The 23,297-nt window shown below is 46.8% G+C and overlaps 1 protein-coding gene across 2 annotated transcripts in view; it reads left to right on the plus strand.

The window, feature by feature from the left end:
* The window catches only part of Ilrun (inflammation and lipid regulator with UBA-like and NBR1-like domains), a 68,558-nt gene that overhangs the window by 22,531 nt on the left and 22,730 nt on the right, over positions 1 to 23,297 (plus strand). For both annotated transcript variants that reach the window (XM_034524193.2, XM_034524194.2), the window contains exons 2-3: positions 2,279 to 2,433; positions 9,576 to 9,773. In XM_034524193.2, the coding sequence (XP_034380084.1) occupies positions 2,279 to 2,433; positions 9,576 to 9,773 (353 nt within the window). The remainder of the gene's footprint in view (positions 1 to 2,278; positions 2,434 to 9,575; positions 9,774 to 23,297) is intronic.

The raw sequence follows: 23,297 nt of genomic DNA on the forward strand, positions 1-23,297 counted from the left end.
CAGGGCTTACAGGCTGGTGTGCCTCCCCCAGTCTTTCTTAAGGGTGAACGTGGATGCATGCCGGTCTGTGTGGGGGCCAGAGGTGGGAGGATGGCCGTCCCTCTTCAACGGTTTGTTTTGTTTAGTTTGTTTTGTTTTGTTTTGAGTCTCACTGTGTAGCCCTGGATGGTCTGAACCTCAGGCTATATGGACCAGGCTAGTCTTTTTTTTTTTTTTTTTTTTTTTTTTTTTGTGTAGCCCTGGCTGTCCTGGAACTCACTCTGTAGACCAGGCTGACCTCGAACTCAGAAACCCACCTGCCTCTGCCTCCCAAGTGTTGGGATTAAAGGCGTGCGCCACCACCGCCCGGCTCAGGCTAGTCTTAAAGGAACGGCTGGAGTTAAAGACTTGTGCCACCATACCCTGCTCTCCCTAGCTCCTAGAGACAAGGTGTCTCACCTTGAATTCGCCCCAAGATAGAGCCTCCTATCTCTGCCTTCCATGCTTACTTTGCATATGGGTTCTAGGGATCCAAACTCACAGCCTCACAGGTGCATCAGTCAGGAACCTCACTCACTCCGCCACTTCTTCAGCTTCACATATAATTCTTTTTAAACATTTTTAAAGATTATTTTATGTGCATGAGTGTTTTGCCTATGTGTACATATGTACACCACATGCATGCCTGGTGCCCTCAGAGCTGGGGTGGGGTGGGGTTTCAGATTGCCTGGAACTAGTGTTACAGGTTATGGGCTGCTATATGGTTGCTGGGAATTGAGTTTGCTCTTCATCAGCACCCCAGCTCTTAAACATGTAAAAAAGTGGTCACTTCTTTTTTTTTTTAAGACAGCCATCATACTTAGCTGAGGCTAGCTCCAAACTCTACTATTCTCTCTTCATTCTGAGTGCATACAGGCTTGACCCACCATACTCAGCAAAAAGAAAAGCACTCTAAGATGTCAGTGAGATAGGTTATTTGTCACGTTGGCAGAGATGCAGCACGAGGCAGTGTGAGCATCATTCTGCATCTCCTTACTGAAGGAAGGCTATATACAGCAGTGAAGATCCAGACCCTCCAAGAAGTGCTACATAAAGGGACTGACTACAGGTACTGTACAGGATGTACAGGCGGAAACTTTGGGAAAGGTGAAACTTAGAAACACCCAATAGTGATTGGTTAAGTAGTGATTTATCTTACAGTGACTCAGCTGTGACAGACACTAATCTTTAAGACCTAGTGTCAAAGTAATAAAGACAAGAGCAGTGTATAATGCTATCTGCTATGGGAAGTAAGAACACAAAAACAAAACAAAACAAACAAACAAACAAAAAAAAAACCAATTCAATAAAGGGTTTTAAAAGTGGAATTTGAGCCATCCAGATGGCTCAGTGGGTAGGAATGGTTGCCACCAAGCCTTGTGACCCGAGTCTGATTCACCCCACCTGTGTATATGACACCCCACACCCAGACGTACACATGCACAATAAATACATGGTTTGAGGGGTTGTTTCATTTTGTTTTGTTTTATGAAGGTAGGGTCTCTTAGCTATCCTGGAATTCTGTATGCAGACAAAGCAGGCCTTGAACTCACACATCCTCTTGCCTCTGTCTCTGATGTGCTAAACACTTTAATCCCTTAAAGGAATGTGTCACCACACCCAGGTTTTGTGTTTTATTCTTAATTTATAGAGGACGTTGGAGAGGTGGTTTAGCAGGTGAGAGCACTTGCAGCTCTCTTCAGGTGATCCAGGTTTGGTTCCTTGTACCCATGTCAGGTGGCTCACAACTATCCATAACTCCAGCTCCAGGGAGTCTGATACCTCTGGCCTCTGTGGTCATCTGCAGTGTCTTGTGCATACATATACATGTGGACATACACACACCTGTATGTATAATTAAAATGATAAAAACAAAGTTACAGAGTGGTAATCTCCCTGCTTCTGTCCAAATCCTGGAGTTAACGGCCTGGCTTTGGGAAGACTCTTATCTTAGTCTTTTTGGAGTTAAACCATGGCTGGCTTTGGAGAGACTCTTAGTGTTCTTCTGTCTCTGTGTCTGTGCTTCTTGTAGTTTACAGTGGTCTGTCACCCTCTGTGTGGTACCTTCACGAGACAGTGGCACAAGTTTGTTGGTTCTGCTTTTCTAGTAGTTTCTCAGCAGTGACCAGTGGCTTTTGAAGGTCTGATAGTGGGAGCCTCTGCCTCTGTGACCAACCCTAAGAAAGGATTCTCCTCAGGTTTGACAGTTCAGATAATACCCTTGAGAGTGGACTGAGGTCTCTTGTCTTTTTATCTATAGGAACTTACAAGCAGCAATTGGCGCCTATTATGACTTCGAGAGCCCAAATATCAGCGTGCCCTCCATGTCCTTTGTTGAAGATGTCACCATAGGAGAAGGGGAATCAATACCCCCTGACACCCAGTTCATAAAAACATGGCGGATCCAGAATTCTGGTAAGTGTATAATGGGGATTTATATGTTAATTGTTTATTTGTTTGTTTGTTTGTTTTAAAGTTAGCATGAGAAGGGCATGCTGGAGCTTATGGCTGTGATTTTGAGACTAAGTTTTGTTTTGTTTTTCAAGACAGGGTTTTTCTATGTAGCCCAGGCTGTAGACCAGGCTGTCCTTGAACTCATAGAGATCCTCCTTAGTGTAGTCTCTTGCTGCATGCAGACACGGTCTAATTCTCATTTACTACTAGGAACTAGGCTGTGGGTGCTGTGTTCTCCCCTGGAGCTCTACTGTAATCTCACCTCTCTGCCGGGCCTGAGGACAGGTGCCTCCTGGACCTACCGGAGGGCAGTTGGGCAGAGCCATGGCGTCTGCTCCATGGAAACTCGTGTCTGTGTGTCCACAGGACTCAGATTGCACTGCAGTGTTTGTGAGGCACTGAGAGCACATGAGAAATAGGGTAAGGAGTGTGAGAGGGGTTCTCAAGGTCTGTGTTAGCACAGTGCACACCGCTGTAATCCAGAGCCACACAGGCGGCCCAGTCTCAAAGGCAAAGCTAGAAGGTCACTAAGTAAAGCACACTGTTCACTTGTTTGTCAGTGAGCGTGGGACATGGACATGGGCACCTTTCCTGGCTCACTTCTTGAGTTCTGGGTCCGTCCTGTTGACTGAGACTCTGCCTCTTGTCTGAGGATGCCTTAACACTCTTTGTAATGAGGACTGGGAAGCTCAGCAAAAAGTGTCATTTAGCTGAGCTGTAGTGTGAGGTGTGCCTGTGTCGTATCCGTCTGTATCCGTCTGATGGGAGATGACCCGAGCAGGCCTCACGAAGTTACCTTTCTTTAGATCCAGTTTCCTTGTTCTCTGTAATTTAGTTCATTGTGAGGAGGAAACCGGCTAACCGGTTTTGTTTTGTTTGAAATTTTGTAGCAGACTGGCTGCTGGATAACACCTCAGTCCTCCTCCATGCCTGCTAGAATAAACTAGAGTCTTACATAAGGATTGCTGTACGAGACTCAGTTGTGCCTCTTTTGCTGTCTTAGTTCAGAGAGACAGACCCCTGAGGAAAGCTGAGGTAACGGAGCAGACGCTGCAGGTGCAGCCCTAGACGGTGTCTCCACGCCGGCTCGGCTCCGAGGCTCCTGACACAGGAGAATGCGCACGTTTTTCTAGTGTTTGTTTTTTCTTTTAAATGCTTAGCCAACATCTGGGGGGAGTGGTTTGTTTTGTTATGTTTTGCTTTTTACTTTGCTTAATTTCTTTTTCACCTTAAAATTTTACTGCTTTAAAGTATATCAGAAATCTTTGCTTCTTTCACCTTCTCAGAGTTATGCAAACTCGGTATTACAGATTAAAAATGTTCTCAAACATACATATGGTTTTCTGTTAGTTTGCTTTCTGTCTGTCTGTCTGTCTGTCTGTCTGTCTTCCTTTATTTTTTCTTCCTTTCTTCCGGTTGGTTTTGAGACAGGGTTCCTCTGTATAGCCCTGGCTGTCCTGGAACTCACTCTGTAGACCAGGCTGGCCTCTAATTCAGAGATCTGCCTGCCTCTGCCTCCAGAGCACTGAGACTAAAGGCATGCTGGGATTAAAGGCGGACGCCACTACTGCATGGCATGTTTGGTTATTTTGATAGCAACACATGCATGCTTGATTCTGAAGGAGGTTAGAAGAGGGTGTCATCTTTTGAAGCTGGAGTTAGAAGCAGCTGTGGGCTACCATGTGGCTGCTGGCAGTGAACCTTGGTTCTCTGGAGGAGTGGCCAGAGTTCTTAACCTCTGAGCCTCTCTTTAGTTTCTCTAAGTACATGTTTTTATGCCATTTCTTTTATATTGTGGATGCCCAAGTGCTACGCCATCTCCTGTGGGTCCTGGGGATTGAACTCAGTTTTCAGGCTTGGGTCAGGCATCTTTTATCTCCTTGGCCATCTCACCAGCCATGTGTTAGTTTTGAGACAAGGTCTTACTATATAGCCCTGCTTGGCCTACAGCCCACCCAGCTATAGATATGGGGTATTTATATTTGTTTTGAGATAAGGTCTTACTTTATAGCTAGACTAGCTTTAAATATGCCATCTTCCTACCTCATGAGATCTCCTCAGTCTGGATTATAGACGATGCCACCACAGTAGACATGTGACACCACACCCTGCCACAAGTCTGTAGGCTGAAGAAGCTGAGTGTGCGAGGAATCCCAATATTTGGAAAATGAAGGTAGGTAGCTGTTGAATTCCTGTCTAGCCTAAGCTAGAGAGAGAAGGGAGGCAGGTAGGCAGGCAGAGACAGTGTCCCAAGACAGCAGCAAAAGCTGTTGTAGAGTAGCTGTTTGCTTTCTGTAAAGCCTCTGGTCTAGCATCTACTCAGTAGATAGCTCTGCAGATGTGCGGGAGGCGGTCTGATGGTTGCCCTGCCTTTCTCCTGACCTAAAACTGTTGTGGTTGTTGCTGTTGGCTGCCAGTGCTTGTGTGTGAGAAGCAGTCCTTGTGTCTCAATTCCAGTTGTTTCAGATTTTATCCTTCAAGGTACCATGCACAGACAGGTTTCATTCTTCAAAGGCTGGGGCCGGTGTCCTGTGGCTTTACCCTACTACCTGAGTCCATCCTTGCACTGGACTAGCTGTAGGAGGGATTACTACAGGGTAGACAAGGCTGCGTGCTGCTTCCCCAGCATCATACTAAGTTGGCCTGTGTCTTACAGTGTAGAGGTAGGACAGGCATCAGTCTCTGACTCGATCATGCCTGCTGTGGAGAAGTGTGCTCACTGAGCGTGTTAAGTGCACAGTGGTTGTCCAGGCAAACCTTGCTTTAGATGCCAGACTAACACATAGCAGGTGAGCTATGCAGTGACTGTATGTAGCTGTCCCAGTAACTTCCCTAGAGACCGTAATGTCATATGCTTTAAAACCATCCCCTTGACATTTAGCCATGGAGGTACATAATTCCAGAATTGAGACCTTTTTTTTTTTGCTAGCTTGGCTTATAGAATTTACCTTGATACACAAGGCCTGGGTTCAGTCCCTGGTCTGGTGTCTGTCTCTCTCTCTCTCTCTCTCTCTCTCTCTCTCTCTCTCTCTCTCTCTCTCTCTCTCTCATAGTAGACAAAGCTGTCTCTGCACCGCCTCACAGCATCTTACATTCTCACACAGGGCTGAGCTACACTTGTCACTGGTTTTCTTCTCTGTTGCACAGATTGTCCTTTGAGAGTGGCTTGAGCATGCTCACAGTTGTTAGTGTTTTTGAGCTTCATAGAAATGAAAATGAAAGTAGCATTTGGAAAGGAAGTTGAGCAAATGTTTCCTGTTCTCCTCTGCTGAGGTTCAGTGTCACGTGGAACTAGGATTGAGATTGGTCTGTCTCACCTGTACCCCTCCCACCTCAGCTTTCTTCCTTCACTAAAATAGGCAGCGCTCTCCCCTTCTTTCTAGAGAATGTATTTCCTGTGTTCATCTATCACATTTTAGCATGGTGTAGCTCCTTGTTAGGTGTGGGAGGTCTGTCTCCATGGAGCTGCCCCCACACACCAGGGTTATTGGGAGCCCTCCATGGGAGGTTTGTCTTCTACACTGACGTGTGTTGTGGGGTGTTTACTGTTAAGCTGCACCCTTGAACTCCGAGAAAACGATGAGGCTTTATCCTTAAAAACACTATGGCTATAGACGGAATGTTCTCCGTCTAGCTCATAGAGTGATATCCCGTTTATTCCATGTCTGCCTCGTGGCCAGCTACCTCTGCTCCACTCTCATAATCTGTCCTCCCTCATGTCCCAGGGCGAGTCTTCCCACACTTGACTATCTACCAATGTTTCACCTTCTGTTTCCTGCCTAAACTTACAGGGCAGTCAGCATTTTATTGACAGGGGCTGCATCCACACGTGCACAAGTGATCTCTGTACAGACATGCATGTGTTCCAGACATCTCCAGACACCTGTAGCCACAGACCTGTGGTCATGTCTAGGCTTTCTAGAGCTACTGGGTGGCTTTGTATTGATTTTTCTGATGCTGTTGTCTCAAGATTGGCAGTGGCGGGATGGTGGTTGACTGCCTTATTGGTTTGTTTTGTGATAATAGAGCACTGCCACCTTAATCAATATGGAGCGTGATTTCCAAGGTCATAGAACTCACGAGGAGTCCTTGCATTCCAGAAAGACCTATCCAGTTTGTCTTGGAGACCTAATCTGGGGTCCTTGTAGACTCTCAAGAGGGTGGACACCTCTTTCCACTTCTTTGTTCAAGAGCTGCTTCATGCAGCCCATCAGACAGGGATGGTTAGCAAGAGTGTCCAAAGGAGGACCACCCTAGCTAGTGACCCTAGATCTTACTCCTTTGTATTTCCCGGGAACGTAGCAGTACAGTGCTCTGTGTGTCGCTGTAAGTGCTGGGTCTCGGCCATTCAGGCTTGTCTGCCCAAGACAGCCAAGTCTCACACTCGTAATCTTGGCTAATCGTATTTTCTTAGAAGTTCAAAACAGACCTGCTGGCCCTTTTGTGCTAACAGACATTGCCTTGTTACAGGATTGGGGGGTGGGGTGGGTAGGGAAGAGAGAGGGAGACAGACAGACCGGCAGAGGCAGAGATTGTGAATTTGCACCTGTCTCCCCTGGGATCCTGTCTTTAATGAGACTGACATTCCTAAGGCACTTGATGTCACCCACTGTTTTCTTGACCTACAGCATAAGCTGTGCCAGGCCCCAGTGGAGAACAGCATTGGCGTGTGATGTCAGTGTCCCAGCTGCCCCTCTGCCATCCCTGGCTGCCCTTTAGACTGTTAAGGCAGCAATTGGCTAGCAGTCTTTATGTGTTAATGCGTTGTTACTCTGCCTAGATTGGCCTTGAACCCCTGGGATTCAGCAGTCTTTTTTAACTGAGCTTCTGGAGGGCCTGTGCCACTTTGGTTGCTGGCAGAAATTACTGGTATTTTGTTGTTGTTTGTTTCTTTTTATGTTTAAATGTTTTTTGTTTTAATTTCTAGATTATGCGTAGATGTGTGTCTTAGTGTGGGTTTGTACTTGAGCCCGAGGAGGTTGGAATAGTGTTAGATCCCATTGAGCTCTAGAGGTAAGGGCTGTGAGCTGCCGCATGGGTGCTGGGAGAGAGCTCGGTCCTCTGAGAGCAGCCTCTGTCCTCACACTATAGTGTACCCCAGGCTTGCCTTAGACGCGGCAGCAGTCCTCCTGTTTCACTTATTTTATTGCTGGGATTGTAGGTGTGAGCCACTTTTAAAAGAGGGAGCATCTTAGTTGGGCATGGGAGGGCGCACCTTTGGGCCCAATGTTCCAGAGGCAGGCAGAGGGTGTCTCAGTTCAAGGCCAACCTGGTCTACACAGCAAGTTCTGGAACAACCAGGGCTGCACAAAGAAACCTTGTCTCAAAAAAACCAAACAAACAAACACAAAAAAACAAAACAAAACAAATCTTCCAACCCCCACAAGTGTTAATAAAAAGAGACATTTACATTGAGTGCATGTTGGAGATAGTTCACAGGAGGTGCACACCCTTTGCATTAGTGCCCTGGCTGATGCCACAGGTCATCTTATGTGGAGACCACTCAAGCTTTGACTTTTCCCTCAGTTTGAGCCAGAGACCTAAGCAGTCCCTCAGCCTCTGCATATTTTATAATTAAAGATCCCAGAAGAAAAGTATGAAATCAGGCAACATGACTGGGGTGTGTGCCTGTGAGCCAGAGGACAGCCTCATGTACTGTCTGCTGGGTTTTGGAGACAGTCTTTTACTGAGTGTTACCTGCCAGGTAGGCTAGGCTGCTGGCCAGCAGGGCCCAGGGATCCTCAGTCCTCTCCACCTGTGACTGATGTTACCAGCACATACGACTACATCTGGCTTTTTATATTAATGTTGTCATGTGTTTGCTGTAGATGCATGTCTCTGTATGCATATTTGTGTAAGTGTGCACAAGTGTTTATGTGTGCCTATGCATGTACATACACATTCTGACAGAGGCCCTAGGTTATGTTGGGGATCTGGATTCTCTGAACTTCCACCTTACTTTTTGAGGCAGGTCTCTGAGTCAAACCCTGAGTTCACATCTTAGCTCCTTGGTAGCTAGCTTGTTCTGAGTAGTCCGACTCTTCTAAGACTGGACTTGCAGGAGAGCTGCTATGCCCGAGGAACATTTACCTGGGTAGGGGATTCAAATGTTAGTCATCTTGCTTGCTGGGCAGGTCCTATAACTGCTGAACCACCTTCCCAGCCCCTACCAGCTTTTTGTACATGGGTTCTGGGGCTCAAACTCAGGTTCCTGTGCTTAGAAAGTAAGCCCTTTACAGAGAGACTAACCTCCTGCCCTGTCCTAGAAACATGGGTTTTGAGTGAGGATGATTGTTTTATTTTCTGGTGTCTAGGAGACATCGGGAGCAGACTCCTCCCTCCCTCCCTCCCTCCCTCCCTCCCTTATTTGGAAACGAAGTCTCAAGGTGTAGTTGGGTGGTCTGGATCTTGCTATGGTAGACCAGGCTAGCCTCAGACTCAGAATGTTCTTGCCTCAACCTCCCCAGAGCTGCTATCACAAGCTTGTACCACTGGAACTGGCCATGTTTGTACTTTAAAAACTCCAGCAAAAGTGGCCATATGTTTTCTTTTAATAGCGAAAGCAGTCTCTCCTAGGTGTGGGTTTGGCCTTCCTCTCCATGGATATTCTTGGGCTTATTTATACTGGTGTGCATGGACACCTGACACAGATCTTAAGGAATGATTTTGCCTGTGCAATTTGCCAAGTTATAAAGGTAGGCTGTTGGTCACAGGTTGATTTTTTTTTTTTTTTCTTCACAATTCCTCTTTTAAAACATTTGTTTAAAGTTCGTGAGCACATGTGTGTGAGTGAATGGGCACAAGGACAACGTGAGGGGATGGATTTCTTTGTGTTCCGTGAGGTCCGAGGTGAAGCTGACTTCATCTGCCCAGCTGGCTTACCATTTCCCCACTGTCCCAGTTCTCTGTGCTGCATGACATTATTATTGTCATTATCCGTTATCATCTCATTCATATGTGTATCAAGAGGCCCCTTCCACAGTTTAAAAGGAACTCCAGTACAGCAGACTGATTGCCTAACAGGTTTTTTTTTTTATCTCTATCTCTCTCTCTCTCTCTCTCTCTCTCTCTCTCTCTCTCTCTCTCTCTCTCTTTGAATTTAGGGGCAGAGGCCTGGCCTCCAGGAGTTTGTCTTAAATATGTCGGGGGAGACCAGTTTGGACATGTGAACATGGTGATGGTGAGATCACTAGAGCCCCAAGAGATCGCAGATGTCAGCGTCCAGATGTGCAGCCCCAGCAGAGCAGGAATGTACCAGGGACAGTGGCGGATGTGCACCGCTACTGGACTCTACTATGGAGGTGAGTGTGTCCTCATGCCAGCCAGGGCAAAGGGGGTATGGCAGCACCTCGTAAGCTCCAAGGCGCCCCTCACGAAGCCATTGAGTACAATGCAGTGACAGTGCGGCCTTTCTAGCTGTGCAGGTAAATGCCCTGACATTGGTGATCTACTGGTCCAGTCTAGGGTACTTCCCTTTATCCTAGAAGTGTCAGCTTTAGTGGCCTGTGTGAGATATGCTTGCCATTGTGAACAGTCACAATGGTGACTGGTGCTGACAGAAGACTGGCTGCAGACTTGCTATGAGCATCCGTGGACATGAAGTGGAGATCCAGGAGTGCACAGAATGTGCTGTCTTCCAGCTGCTAGCACCTCCTCCCTCCCATTATCGCCTCCCATTTTAAATAGTGCTGCACACTGCATTCTCACTCTCCAGGCTGTGCTCCCCCACTGCACCATGCAGTCAGTGAGTGGCAGCCGTGAGTAGCAGCCTTTGCAGCCGTCCTCCCTCCACTCTGTTCCCCTGCATCTTACCCTTCAGTTATTGCCTTGTGAGGCAAGTTTCATGGGGCCTGCTGACCTCATCCACCATGTGGCATCAGCAGCTCGTACTCTAGTTGTCTGCACAGGATGTGTGTGCAGACTCCTTTCTGTGGCCAGGGCCTGTGTTCAGAGCTTCAGCTCTTTGTCTTAACTGATTACAGGCAGACCACCTGAATGCTCCATAGGTTGGGACTTTTAATTTTTCTGTAAAAAACCTTAGCTCCCTGCCAAAAGCACCCCTTGGTAACTGCCCAACCCTGGGACCGGTCATAAATCTCAAGCCGGTTCCTGTTGGCTCCACTGCATCCTGTATGTCCTGTGCCCTCAGCGAGTCCTTCACTGGGCTGCGAGGGAGTGGGGCCTTTGGTGTTATGTCATTTATTCCTGGAAGTACTGTTCTTAGATTCAGCCCATGGAAACTAGATATTTTTGCAGTCTGAAAGATTTCATAATAGAAAGAGTGTTTTACAGTGTTTGCGTGACATCATTGCTCTCCCTGTGCCTCCTGTCATGGAGCCAGATTCCTGACAGCCTGTGTTAGGCCATCCCCACCAGTCTGTGTCCTCGTTCCCTTCCATCCTCATTGTCTGAAACCTTTCTTCCCAGAAGATTTCTGCTCTTCTCATGGCCCAACACCATCACCGACCATTGTTCCCTCCCCTCTTCCTACTCTCCTTCCTGTCCAAGAAAATCCCCTGCTTCCTTCCAGTCCCTCTCTTAAGTCATTTTATTATCATGTGTGGATGGTGTTTGCCTGAATGCTTGTACACCACCAGCATGCAGTGCCTTTAGAGAGCAGAGAGGGCGCTGGATCCCCGGGGACTGAGTTACGGATGGTATGAGCCACCACTCCAGCACCCTTCTCTTTTGAGACAGGTGTGGTGTAGCCCAGGCTATTATGAGTTCCCTGTGTAGCTAAGAGTCACCAATGACCTTCTAACCCTCTGCCTCCAACTCGAAAGGGCTCTGGTTACAAGCACATGGCACCACCTCTTGCTCAGTTTCAGCTTTTCATTTCTCCTTCCCTGCACTGGGGATAAGACAGGGTTTCTCGTATTCTGGACAAGCGCTCACTAGTGTGCCACATCCTCAGCTCTCCACAGACCTGCTCTTTTTAGTTAGGTTGTTTTTGGGGGCAGGAGCATACATACCTACACGTGAAATTAAGTATTTTTAAAAAAGAGTCTAGTACCAGCCTGGGTTATATGCAGGGCTGTAATAGCTTGAGCTACATGTCTATTATAGCCTGCATATAACCCAGGCTGGTACTAAACTCTGTTTTAAAAATACTTAATTTCACGTGTAGGTATGTATGCCTCTGTGTGTGTGTGTGTGTGTGTGTGTGTGTGTATGTATGTACATACACCATGTAAAGTGCCCTTGGAGGTTAGAAAGAGGCATCAGATCCTCTGAAACTGGAGTTACAGATGGTTGTGAGTTTCAGTGTGGATGCTGAGAACTAAATAAACCCAAGTCCTCTGCAGCAGCAGCGTGTACTCCTAACCACTGAGCCATCTCCCTGCTCCAGCAGCACCTTGATGCTCCTGCCTCCAACCTCCAAGTGCTAGGATTACAGACGTGTTTCCCATGCCTTTCTCAGTAAAGTTTTTATTTATCTCTTTTTAAATTTTGTTTTGAAACAGGATTTCTCAGTGTAGCCCAGGCTAGCCTGGACCTCTATATAGCTCAGGCCGGCCGTGGCTTATAGTGATCATAGTGATCCTTTTCTGCTTGTGCCTTCCCGGTGTTACAGTTAGAGGTGTGTGGCATCACCCCTGGCTATATGCTGGGCTCTTGTTTTATTTTATTTTTGCACTGCTCACACATACTACAGCTTAGTAAAGTTTTAAAATGAATGTCATTGTTTTTAGATGAGAATAAATCAGTGTAAGTGCATATACAAGTATATATAACACTTGTCTTGTTCCTTTGACAAAGCAACTCGAGGGAGGAATGATGTATTTTCCTTAACATTCAGAAGGTGAATTTGGTCACAGTAGGATTAATGTGTGGGCCACCATTCTGGGCTTTTCCATGTTAACTCCGCCTTCAGAACATCTATCTTTTTGAGTCAGTGAGATGAGTCCGTGCAGAAAGAGCCTGCAGCAGTGGGTTGATTTCTGTACCCAGGACCACGTTTGTGAAGGAAGGACTAGCTCCTGTAAGGAGTCCTTTGACCGCCACGCGCATGTTGAGGAGCTGTGGTCTGTGTGCATCACACGCGTGCATTAAATAAGTACAGTTGTTTTAGTTCTTGTTTGTTTGTTTGTCTTTAGATTTGGTTGGTTTTTGTGACAGGATCCTAATGCATAGCTTTGGCTGTCCTGGAACTTACTGTGTAGACCAAGCCGGCCTTGATCTCAGAGATCCATCTGCCTTCCTTTTTCTCTTCTGAATGCTGGGATTAAAGATGTTTATTCTCCTACCCTACCCCACCCCCATCTTACATTTGTATTTTATTTTTTATGTATATGAGTGTTTTGCCTACATGTGTATAGGTGCATTGTGTGTGTGCCTGGTACTTGGAGAGTCCAGAAGAGGGCGTCAGATCTCCATGAACTGGAGATACAGATGGTTGTGAGCTGCCATGTGGGTGCTGGGGACCAAACCTAGTGCTTCTAACCTCTGAGCTGTTTTTTCAGGCATACAAGTTCCCTTGATGGTCTCTAGACATTGTCCTGTAAGATGCTCGGTGTTCAGGAGCCTCCCTTGAAAGCACAGTTGGGTTCAGCTTAGAGACACTGCTCTAGGCTGTTGAGACTCCTCTGAAGAAAGTGTTTTAGAAGGGACACTTAAAGTTGTAATGAAATTTAAAATCTTTAAGTCTTTTTCTGAGACTGGTGGTTTCAGCTTCAGACAAGGAAGCCTGCTGTCCGGCATGCTCCACCAGGTGGTTATATCTGGCTAGATGTAAGTCAGAGACAGTATGTGAAGTAGCTGTGCTTCAGAGAGTAGGGGAAGAAAGGGTGTCATTATATCACAGTTCCAAAAATAGTTAAATATTTTAAAATATTTAAAGTATACTTAAGGTTAACAATAAAAAAAAAAAAAAAAAAAAGAAAGAAAGAAAGAAAAGAAAAGAAAAGAAAGAAACCGCTGTGTTTTTCAGAGAAGTTTCTCAAATGCTGATGGTGAGTATGTCCGTAGCCCCACCACTGTGGAGAGGCATGTTATACAAAGCAGTGATCAGCTGTGTGTGAGGTGGGGACTAGCAGCACACTTGTGTGTCTGAGTTGGAATCATCAAAAGCCTTACTGTCCTGGGCTGAGCAGCCTCGCTGGATGATGTCAGCATCGTTTTCTCTGTGCTTGCTTTCACTAACGCTTTCACAGCCCCTACCCACAGGGATTGATTGGTAGAAGGCACAAAGTTTTTTAAACAGGGTTTCTGTGTTATGTACTGTGAACTTTTCCTGAAACTCACTATGTAGGCCAAGTTGACTTCAAACTCACAGAGATCAATCAATCTGCTGCTGCATTTCAAGTACTAAGATTAAGAGTGTCTCCCCACCCCCACCCCCCCAGGAAAGCAGAAGTAGCTTGTGCAATAGTACAGCTCAGGGTCTGGATCTAAGGTAGTGGTGGCTTCCTTTTAACTTAGGAGCGATTGGTTCTGTTCTGTTGTTTGTCGAGGTAGAGTCTCACTGCGTAGTCCTGGCTGTCCTGGAACTCACCATGTAGACCCAGCTGCCTTGACTCTTGGGCAGTTGGTTATCTACCCTGCTAAATGAGCACATCGAATGCATGGTATTTCCTCAATTTATGAAATGGTGCAAGCCAGGAAGTAAGAATTCTAGTCTAAATGCCTGCAAACTTTTGTTGGATTGTTTTGCAACGGGAACATCTTAGTAAGTACCTTGTGTATTCTTGTCCTAGATCAGGCTCGCTAGGCTCCCACAGGCAGGGAGGTGTGGTAGTAAGTCATCAGGCCTGCGCAGAGCAACTCGTGCTTACTGGGTGCCTCTCATCTGAGAGCATCTCAAGCGTGATCTTAAGTCCTCCATGCAGTTTCTATTCCTGAGTCACAGCTTAGGGTGTGACTGTCACCCGAGAGACCTCTGCTAGCCTTGAGTAAAGGTGGGATTGCTGAGCTAAGGCAGCTTGCAGTCTGCCTTGTAATGGTGGCCAGCACCTACCACGCAGTGCTTTTGTGGGTTTCCCCAACAGTGCAGAAGACTTCAACTAGAAATCATTCTCTGCTCTGTCTTTTTGGGGGTTGGGTTTTGGAGGTTGTTTTTGTTTTTGAGGCAGAGCCTCTTGTAGCCTTGGCTGTCCTGTAACTCACTGTGTAGATCAGGCTGGCCTCAAAGGCCACCTATGATAGGTGGGTGTACACCTATCCACTCATCTCTGTTCTGTCCTGAGCTTTTGTTTTTTTTTTTTTGTTTCTTTTCCTTTTGTCCTGAGCGAGCCTATGCTTCCTCCTGTGCAGAGGGAATGAGTGCTGAGCCTGCTGAGTGAGACTGGGTTCTGCCCTCCTCATCTGGCCGCCTGGGGGTCTTACTTGCCCTTTACTTTGACATGATGTAGAAGGCTGGGGTCAGGTGTTGGTGTAATGGCACTAAACCAGTTTTTTCTTTCATAGTTTCTCTTTTTTATATTTCAAAATTAGAAGTGTTTAGTAAAGAGACCTTATATGTGACCCAAGACTTACTTGAGGACTTTTTAAAGTATTTAGTATGGGCTGGTGAAGATGGCCCTGTAAGTAAAGGCCTTCACCGCCATGCCTGATGCTCCAAGTCCCATCCCTGGGCTCCCTCAGTAGAAAGAGAACCCAGCCCTACAGGTTGTCCTCTGGCCTCCACAAGCAGGCTATGGATGAGCACATCACATAGACACAGTGAGTGAAGTTCAAATGAATTGGAAACATGTGTAAATGATGCCATCGGGCTCACTCTGTAGGGCAGACCCCTCCTAGTACACTGGGCCAGTCTCTGTGGTGCCATCGGGCTCACTCTGTAGGGCAGGCCACTCCTAGTACACTGGGCCAGTCTCTGTGATGCCATCGGGCTCACTCTGTAGGGCAGGCCACTCCTAGTACACTGGACCAGTCTCTGTGGTGCCATCGGGCTCACTCTGTAGGGCAGGCCACTCCTAGTACACTGGACCAGTCTCTGTGGTGCCATCGGGCTCACTCTGTAGGGCAGGCCACTCCTAGTACACTGGGCCAGTCTCTGTGATGCCATCGGGCTCACTCTGTAGGGCAGGCCACTCCTAGTACACTGGACCAGTCTCTGTGGTGGGAGGACAGCACTGGGAGTCTTTTCCACAAGTGCAAGGCACAGTTGTGGAGTCAGGACAGCTCAGGGTGGTGATGTGGTAAGAAAGGAGGAGCTCTTCCAGGCCTCTGCTGCTGTCTTTCTTGACACAGCCTGCTTAGGTTACAGGGTGGGGCAGGCTCCTGCCTACCTCCACAGGAGTTGGGACTGTGGCTCTGCCAGGTCAGGAGGGGGCCCTGGGATTGACCTGGCTGGGCTGACTGCTTCCTTGTAGTTTCAGTAGCCAGTGACCACATTGCTGAAGGCCTAGGGTGATCCTGCTGAGTGCTCAGGGTATGCCAGCCCTGTGGCCACGAGTGAGAAGATGGACTTCTCAAAGAAGTAGGTTCGTTGCCTAGGGTGGGCCTTGGGGAGACCTGGATGGTGGAGCCTAGCACCCACAGAGTACTTAGTGCCTCCACAGGAGCCGATGAGATGAGGAGTCCAGGCAGCATGGAGAAGGGATGTCTGTCAAGCCTCAAGCCTTTGGGGCTGCAGGATGGTCATGGGCTTGGGATGAGAGCCTGTCACAGGAAAGGCCCTAGAAGGCTGCTTCTCAACAGATCCACCTGCCTGTGCCAGTTACTGTTTTGTTGTTTTGGGTTGGTTTTTTGTTTTGTTTTGTTTGTTTGTTTTGAGATAGGGTCTCTCCATGTGTCTCTGTTTAGCCTGGAACTCAGTATATAGACTAAGTTGACCTCAGATTCACACAGACTCACCCACCTCCTAAGTGCTGCATTAAAGGTGTGTGCCACCATGCCTAGCTATTCCAATTGTTGATGAGAGACCTTGGGCTGCCTAGATGGCTCTTCAGGTAAAGGTACTTGCCATCAAGCCAGAGGGTCTGATTGAGTCCACAGGACTCAGACAGTGAAAGAAGAAATCTACTCCTGCAAGCTAGTGTCTGATCTCAGGTGGATGCCGTGTGCACTGTCACATTGTATCGTCAGTTGTATTGGCCTTTTCAAAGGGTCATCTGTTGCTTTTCTTGACTTTTACTTGGGTTCTTTTTGGTTTTGCAGATGTCTCTGGTTTGCTGTTATTTTCACACAGGGTCTTAGGTATGTAGCCTGGCTGGCCTGGAACTCGCTGTGTCAAGGCTGACTTAGAGTGTTGACCCTCCCTTGTGCTTTAATGACAAGGGTGTGGCCTGCTCCTTGCATGCATTTGTACTCTATTATCCCTGCCACTTGGTTTATGTTCATTCACATCTGGTTTTAGAAATGAGACGTCACTTACTGAGACGTCTGTGATGTGAGTGTGGAGCAGTCTCCTGAACCTCGCTTCTAGCTGTGTTCTACAACTTTCAAACTACACTGCTTTAATTTTTATTCAGTTCACAAAGGTTTTCAAATTTTCCTAGAGGCTTCCTGTTTGGCTCACAAGTTATATAAAGGTGTTTGTGTAATTCCCAAACATTAGAACTGTGTACTGAGAGCCGGGCGGTGGTCGCGCACGCCTTTAATCCCAGCACTTCGGAGGCAGAGGCAGGCGGATTTCTGAGTTCGAGGCCAGCCTGGTCTACAGAGTGAGTTCCAGGACAGCCAGGGCTACACAGAGAAACTCTGTCTCAAAAAAAAAAAAAAAAACAAAAAAAGAAATGTGTACTGAGTGGCGGTGGTGGTGCATGCCTCTAATCCTAGCACTTGCAAAACAGAGGCAGGCAGGATCTCTGTGAATTCAAGGCCAGTCTGGTCTACAGGGTAAGTTCCAGGACAGCCAAGGCTACACAGAGAAACCCTGTCTTGAAAAAAAGCAAAATAATTAATAGTTACTGTATCCTTTGGATTAATAGTAACTGTTGTCTTAGTTTTCTGTTTCTGTGCTAAAACACATGACCAAGGCAACTTTATAAAATATTTAATTTCGCTTACAGTTTGAGTGTCCTCGACATAGTTAAAGGACAGCTGGGAGCTTATGACATCTTGATCCACACTCAAGGGAGAGTACTAATGACACACACTCACACATGTATGTACGTACGTGCGTGCGTGCTCGAGCATCGTAAGCAAGTGCACTGGGAATCTCATTAGTCTTTTGAAACCTCAAATTTCCACCCACCCTGTGACACACCTCCTCCAACAGGGCACACCCCTAATACTGCTCCTGTGCTTCTACCAACTGGGAACCAAGTATTCTAATAATGAGCCATGCTCATCCAAACACTGTATTAGTGCAGTATCAGTATATAAACGCAGGATTTACCTGAAGTAATTGTTTTCTCGGAGGTGTGCTGCCTCCGTCTGCTAAGTTTAGCTTAGGCCTGGAAGCTTCTAGCCTCGTACAATCTAATTTAGGCCTGGATGTTTTAGCCTCTGAGACTTACTCCTGAATAAGCTCACCCTTTCTAGATCTTTCTGAACTTTGACTAGCTGCATTCAACTCAGCTGTTCTGACCCAAAACTCATCTCCATGCTAACTGATTCAAACTGGCTTCTTTCAGCTTCTGGCTGAATTGCTCTGCTTGATCTCATACTAACTTAGTAATCTACTCTATCTTCTGGTTCCTAATCATCCTCTGGCTCATTCTGTCTTCATCTGTGTCTGGCTTGTTCTCTCTGCACCCTGACTCTCTATAACTGCCCCAGTAAGACTGCCTCTTCTCTGCACTGCTCTCTCTCTCTCTCACATCACCTCTCTTCCCTTTCTGTTCACGTGAGAGTTGGGCAGATCCTGTTCTGTCAAACCTTTCTCTGATTAGTCGTCACTTTGTCTGCCACTCAATTAGACATCACTTTCAAACATGGCTGCTTCCTTCTACTTCATTGTTTGGGAGTAAAGATGTGTGCTAAGGGCTTGTCTGTATTCCAGCCAGAGGGAGTAAAGGTGTGTGCTAAGGGCTTGTGTATATTCCAGCTAGAAGGGAGTAAAGGTGTGTGCTAAGGGCTGGGCCCTACCATAACTAGAAACAGGTTTTTGTTTTTTTTGTTTTTGTTTTCTTTTTTTCAGTAAATAACAGAGAGTTTTTGGTGTGATCAAGTATCCTGCATCAGTAGTAGTTTTTCTTTTTGAAGAAAGGATATTGATACAAGAGCTTATTTAGCCCAAGCTGGCCTCGAACTCACCAAGTAGCTAAGGATGGCAATGAGAAGCTCCTGCTCCTCCCATGGGTGTATGTCACCGCACCAGGGTCGTCTTTGGAAGCAAGGGCACTAAGTGAGCTGAAGACACAGTTCATGTGTGTGCTTAGTACATCTGTAGGGAGCCGCAGCGAGCGGTGACAGCATCCGCCATTACAAGATGGTGCTGGCATATTGTGCTCCCACAAGTAAACAACTAAACCACGCAGGTGCAAGAGGCGAAAGCGCACCAAGTCACTGCCCATCCTGGGGCGTAATATGGGGTGATGAGTGAACAGCCAATCAGAAGTGAACACGCCACTCTAGGGTGCATATAAGCAGTGCCTTTTCTGGGCTTGGGGTCTTCCGCTTCAGCTGATACAAGAATAAAGCCTCGCTGTAGTAACTACCCGAACACTGCCTCCCGTGTCTCTCTTGCGGCCAAGGGGACTCGGAAGGGGCGCGGAACATACATCAATCTTCTTCTTCTTTTTTTTTTTTTAAAGATTTATTTATTTTATGTATATGAGCACACTGTAGCTGTCTTCAGACACACACCAGAAGAGGGCATCAGATCCCATTACAGATGGTTGTGAGCCACCATGTGGTGGCTGGGAATTGGACTCAGGACCTCTGGAAGAGCAGCCAGTGCTCTTAACCTCTGAGCCATCTCTCCAGCCCCGGTACATCAGTCTTGTGTAGGTACATCAGTCTTGTGTAGGTACATCAGTCTTGTGTAGGTTCATCAGTCTTGTGTAGGTTCATCAGTCTTGTGTAGGTTCATCAGTCTTGTGTAGGTTCATCAGTCTTGTGTAGGTTCATCAGTCTTGTGTAGGTTCATCAGTCTTGTGTAGGTTCATCAGTCTTGTGTAGGTTCATCAGTCTTGTGTAGTGATTTTATTACGTACACTGTTGGCACCTGAACCGAAGACCCTGCTTGTTTAGCCCTGCTGTCTTCCTCCCTGCAGACCCTGAAGCTACTAATGTGCTTCCCTGTCTCTGTGGGTGGGCACTTTTCCTGGACTGCCAAGGTCTATAAACCATCACTAAAATACGTTAACCATAGCAGAAACAAAGTCCGGGGTACTTGCTGAATGAACAGATAAAACTCACTTGCTTCATTTGGAGGAGGAGGAAGAGGTGGAGGATTCTTCCTCTTACATTAGAGAAAGAGCACGAGTCACGTCTGGATTTGAATGCATTTGGATTGATTTCAGGAGTGCAGTAACTGACTACCTTCCAGCGACTCAGCCTCTGTATCAGTGAAATGAGCTAGCGTCCACCTCACAGGTTAGAGAATTAGTACCCACTAAGGGAACACCAGTTTTAGGTTTTTTGTGATTAAGACAGGTCTGATCCTGACTGCTTAGTACAGGAATCTCACCTCAGTTGTCGGCTCATCCGATGTGGACCCTTCTTAGTGAGGTGGATTCCTAAGGGTTCTGTTTTTATTGACTTGCTGTGTACACTGATGTATGTGCCAGCGCCACAGCTGCTCAAGGGTGGAAGTGTGAAGATGACCCTGGGTGTCAGTCTGTCTGTCCTACTGTGTGCATCAGCCTGTCTGTCCTACTGTGTGCACCAGCCTGTCTGTCCTCACTGTGCATCAGTCTGTTATCAGTTTAATTGACTTCTGAGGAGACATGTTCCCACTGGAGTTTCTTGTCTTCCTGGGAATTTAAATGAAGTCCTCAAAGGCCCAGCCTCACTCAGTGAGCTGTCATCCCAGCTACTACTTAAGGATTCTGACTGAGCTCTCCCATCGAGTTTCTTCCTTGTTTGGCATCATGGCAGGATTTTGTCAAGGAGAGTCCAGGGTCCAGGCCACAGAGCAGCAAGGGCATTGACTACAGCTTCACTCTAGTGTCTTATCTCAGACAAAGAAGGTCAGGGCTCTAGAAAGGTCTTAACCCAAGTAAATCTGTGTGGAATTTCTTGTATAAACATTAGTGACAGTTGTATTTACTGTAAATGTTGGCTTCTGAGGGCCATGGGGTCTCTTTCTCTTCTTTGGCATGCATCTGTGGTGATGAAAGGTGTTTCTGACCTATCTGGTAAGACGTGAGACTCCGAGTCCTCAGTGTGGGGAGGCTGGAGTGAGCGGTGAGCCGTGTGTCCTGCAGTGGCTCACGGCGCCTTGCTCAAGTGCTTCCTGCGCTTGACTGCTCAGCAAGTATGAGCACTGCTGCTCTTCAGAGGTCCTGAGTTCAGTTCCCAGCAGCCACATGGTGCTCACCACCATCTGTGTTGGGATCTGATGTCCTCTTCTGGCATGCAGGTGTGCATGCAGATAAGCACTCTCATACCTAAAAATAAATAAATAAACCTAAAAAGAAAAATGCTTCCTTCATCCTTTAGCTTCAGGGGCAACAGGAAATGTCCAGTTTTACAATGCCAGCTTCCTTATGGAGAAAGGGAGATACAGGGGAAACCAAGGAATACTGCTGGAGTGCACAGCCATGCAGAGGTCACCGAGGTGGACATGCTCATGGGACTGTAGCCATCCCTCTTACTGCGCCTCCTGACCACAGCCTTGACTGCAGTGCCAGCAGAACTGCAGAAGAACACCACATTGTGAAGGAACCAAGATCATCAATGAGACGACCCAAGGAAGCACGGGAGCACTAGACCACAAAAGTGGGGGGTGGCTTTTTTATATATATGTATATATATATATGTGTGTGTGTGTGTGTATACATGTATATGTATATGTACATATATGCACACACACACACATAACACACACATATATATGCACACACACACATAACACACATATATATATGCACACACACACACACACACATAACACACATATATATATGCACACACACACACACACATAACACACATATATATATGCACACACACACACATAACACACATATATATATGCACACACACACACATAACACACATATATATATGCACACACACACACACACGTTTAAATACAGTGCTTCTCTGTGTAGCCTTGGCTGTCTAGGAATTCACTGTTTAGTTGGGATGGTGGCCATATACCACCATGTCTAGTTCAGACTGAGAATTTTTTAAAGTACACGTTCTGTTTGCATGAAGGGACATAGGAGAGAGCACACAGTGACAGATGAACAATGCGAGCAGAAAGGTAGGGACTCAGAGAATGAGGAAGAGTTAGAAGTGTAATGAATGAGGAAATAATCTCTGAACTGGAGGCTTTTCATCGAGATCTCAGAACCATGATGCAGAGGAACGAGAAAGAGGGCTGAAGACCGTGTCAGCAGAAAAGACCTCTTGCTGCTCTTTGGAGTACTGGAGTTCAGTTCCCAGCCCTCTTGTTGGGCAGCTCTGTGATGTCAGCACCAGCAGCTCCAGAGGCTCTGATACCCGCTCCTTACCTGAAGTCACAAACATGCTTTAAATAATAAGTCATAATATAGCTTTAAAAAAGCACACAGAAAAACTGTGTGCCAGCTACACAGGTAGAACACTTGTGTGTGTTACTGGGAAAAGAAAGAGGCAAACAGTAACTAACAGCTGGGAACTTCCCCAGTTGGTGTCAGACACCAAAGACAGGGAGCATGGGCAGTGTTAGACACCGTGAACACACACAGCACAGGCACACGCAGAGCAGGAGTCGGCCTCAGTACCGTCTCCAACAAGAGCTACAGCCTCCAAACAGCAAGTTCACTGACAGACTCAGACAGCAGCGTTTGCAGATCTTTTGAATTTCACTTTATCTCTTGATTTCCATCTTATGGCCCAAACAGGCTGAATAGCAATAGACAGAAGCCCAAAAATTATCTGGAAAAGAGTGTATTAGAAAGTGATGAGACGGCCTTCACAGCCTCTGCAAAATATGTTGGCAGAGAATGAAGATACGCCACAGATGGGCAGAAAGGAACTTTCTAAGGACAGGTTTGATAAAGAATTGTCATTTTCACCTCCAGTCTCTAAAACCATAAGGTGGCAGAGTGTGAGTCTGCACAGTGACATGCACATCAGAGTGTGAGTCTACAGTGACATGCACATCAGAGTGTGAGTCTGCAGTGACATGCACATGCAGCACCAAAATGAACAGCACAAGCTGTGGCCCGAGGGTGATGTTGGCGTTGGGGCCTCACCACTGCACTAGGTAACAGACAGGACAGTGCTGTGAGCATGTAGGAGACGTCTGTACTTTCTCTTAGTTTGTGATGAAACTGAACCTGCTCTAAAGAATACGCTGTGCTTATACACTATGAAGAGAGCCATTGCATATCATGAAATGATGACCATGCAGGTAGAAGGAGCAGAAAGGGCTTACCCGGACAAGCAGCATCTGGTTGGTTGGTTGGTTGGCTGGCTGGCTGGCTTTTCAAGACAGGGTTTTTCTGTGTAGTCCTGGTTGTTCTGGAGCTCGTTCTGTAGACCACACTGGACTCAAAGTCTCTTGACTGCCTGCTTCTGCTGGGATTTGTATGCTCAGCCATGCCTAGCCATGCCTAGCTATGCCTAGCCCCCAAACATCCGTCACTAACAAAGAGTTTCAGAGTGTTGATAGGGAGACACTGCTTCATTTTTAGGCTAAAACTAGTTTGGTTGAGCCATGCAGGACAACTGCATTTTTAGGTTTTGGTGTGTCAAGACTGTAAGATAAATTAGAGAACATGTTTGTCCTCCCTTCCAGGGAGGAGAGCGACAGCCAGGGTGTACAGCTTCAGCATATC

Source organism: Arvicanthis niloticus, chromosome 20 (genome assembly GCF_011762505.2).
Source record: "Arvicanthis niloticus isolate mArvNil1 chromosome 20, mArvNil1.pat.X, whole genome shotgun sequence".
Classification (NCBI taxonomy): domain Eukaryota; kingdom Metazoa; phylum Chordata; class Mammalia; order Rodentia; family Muridae; genus Arvicanthis; species Arvicanthis niloticus.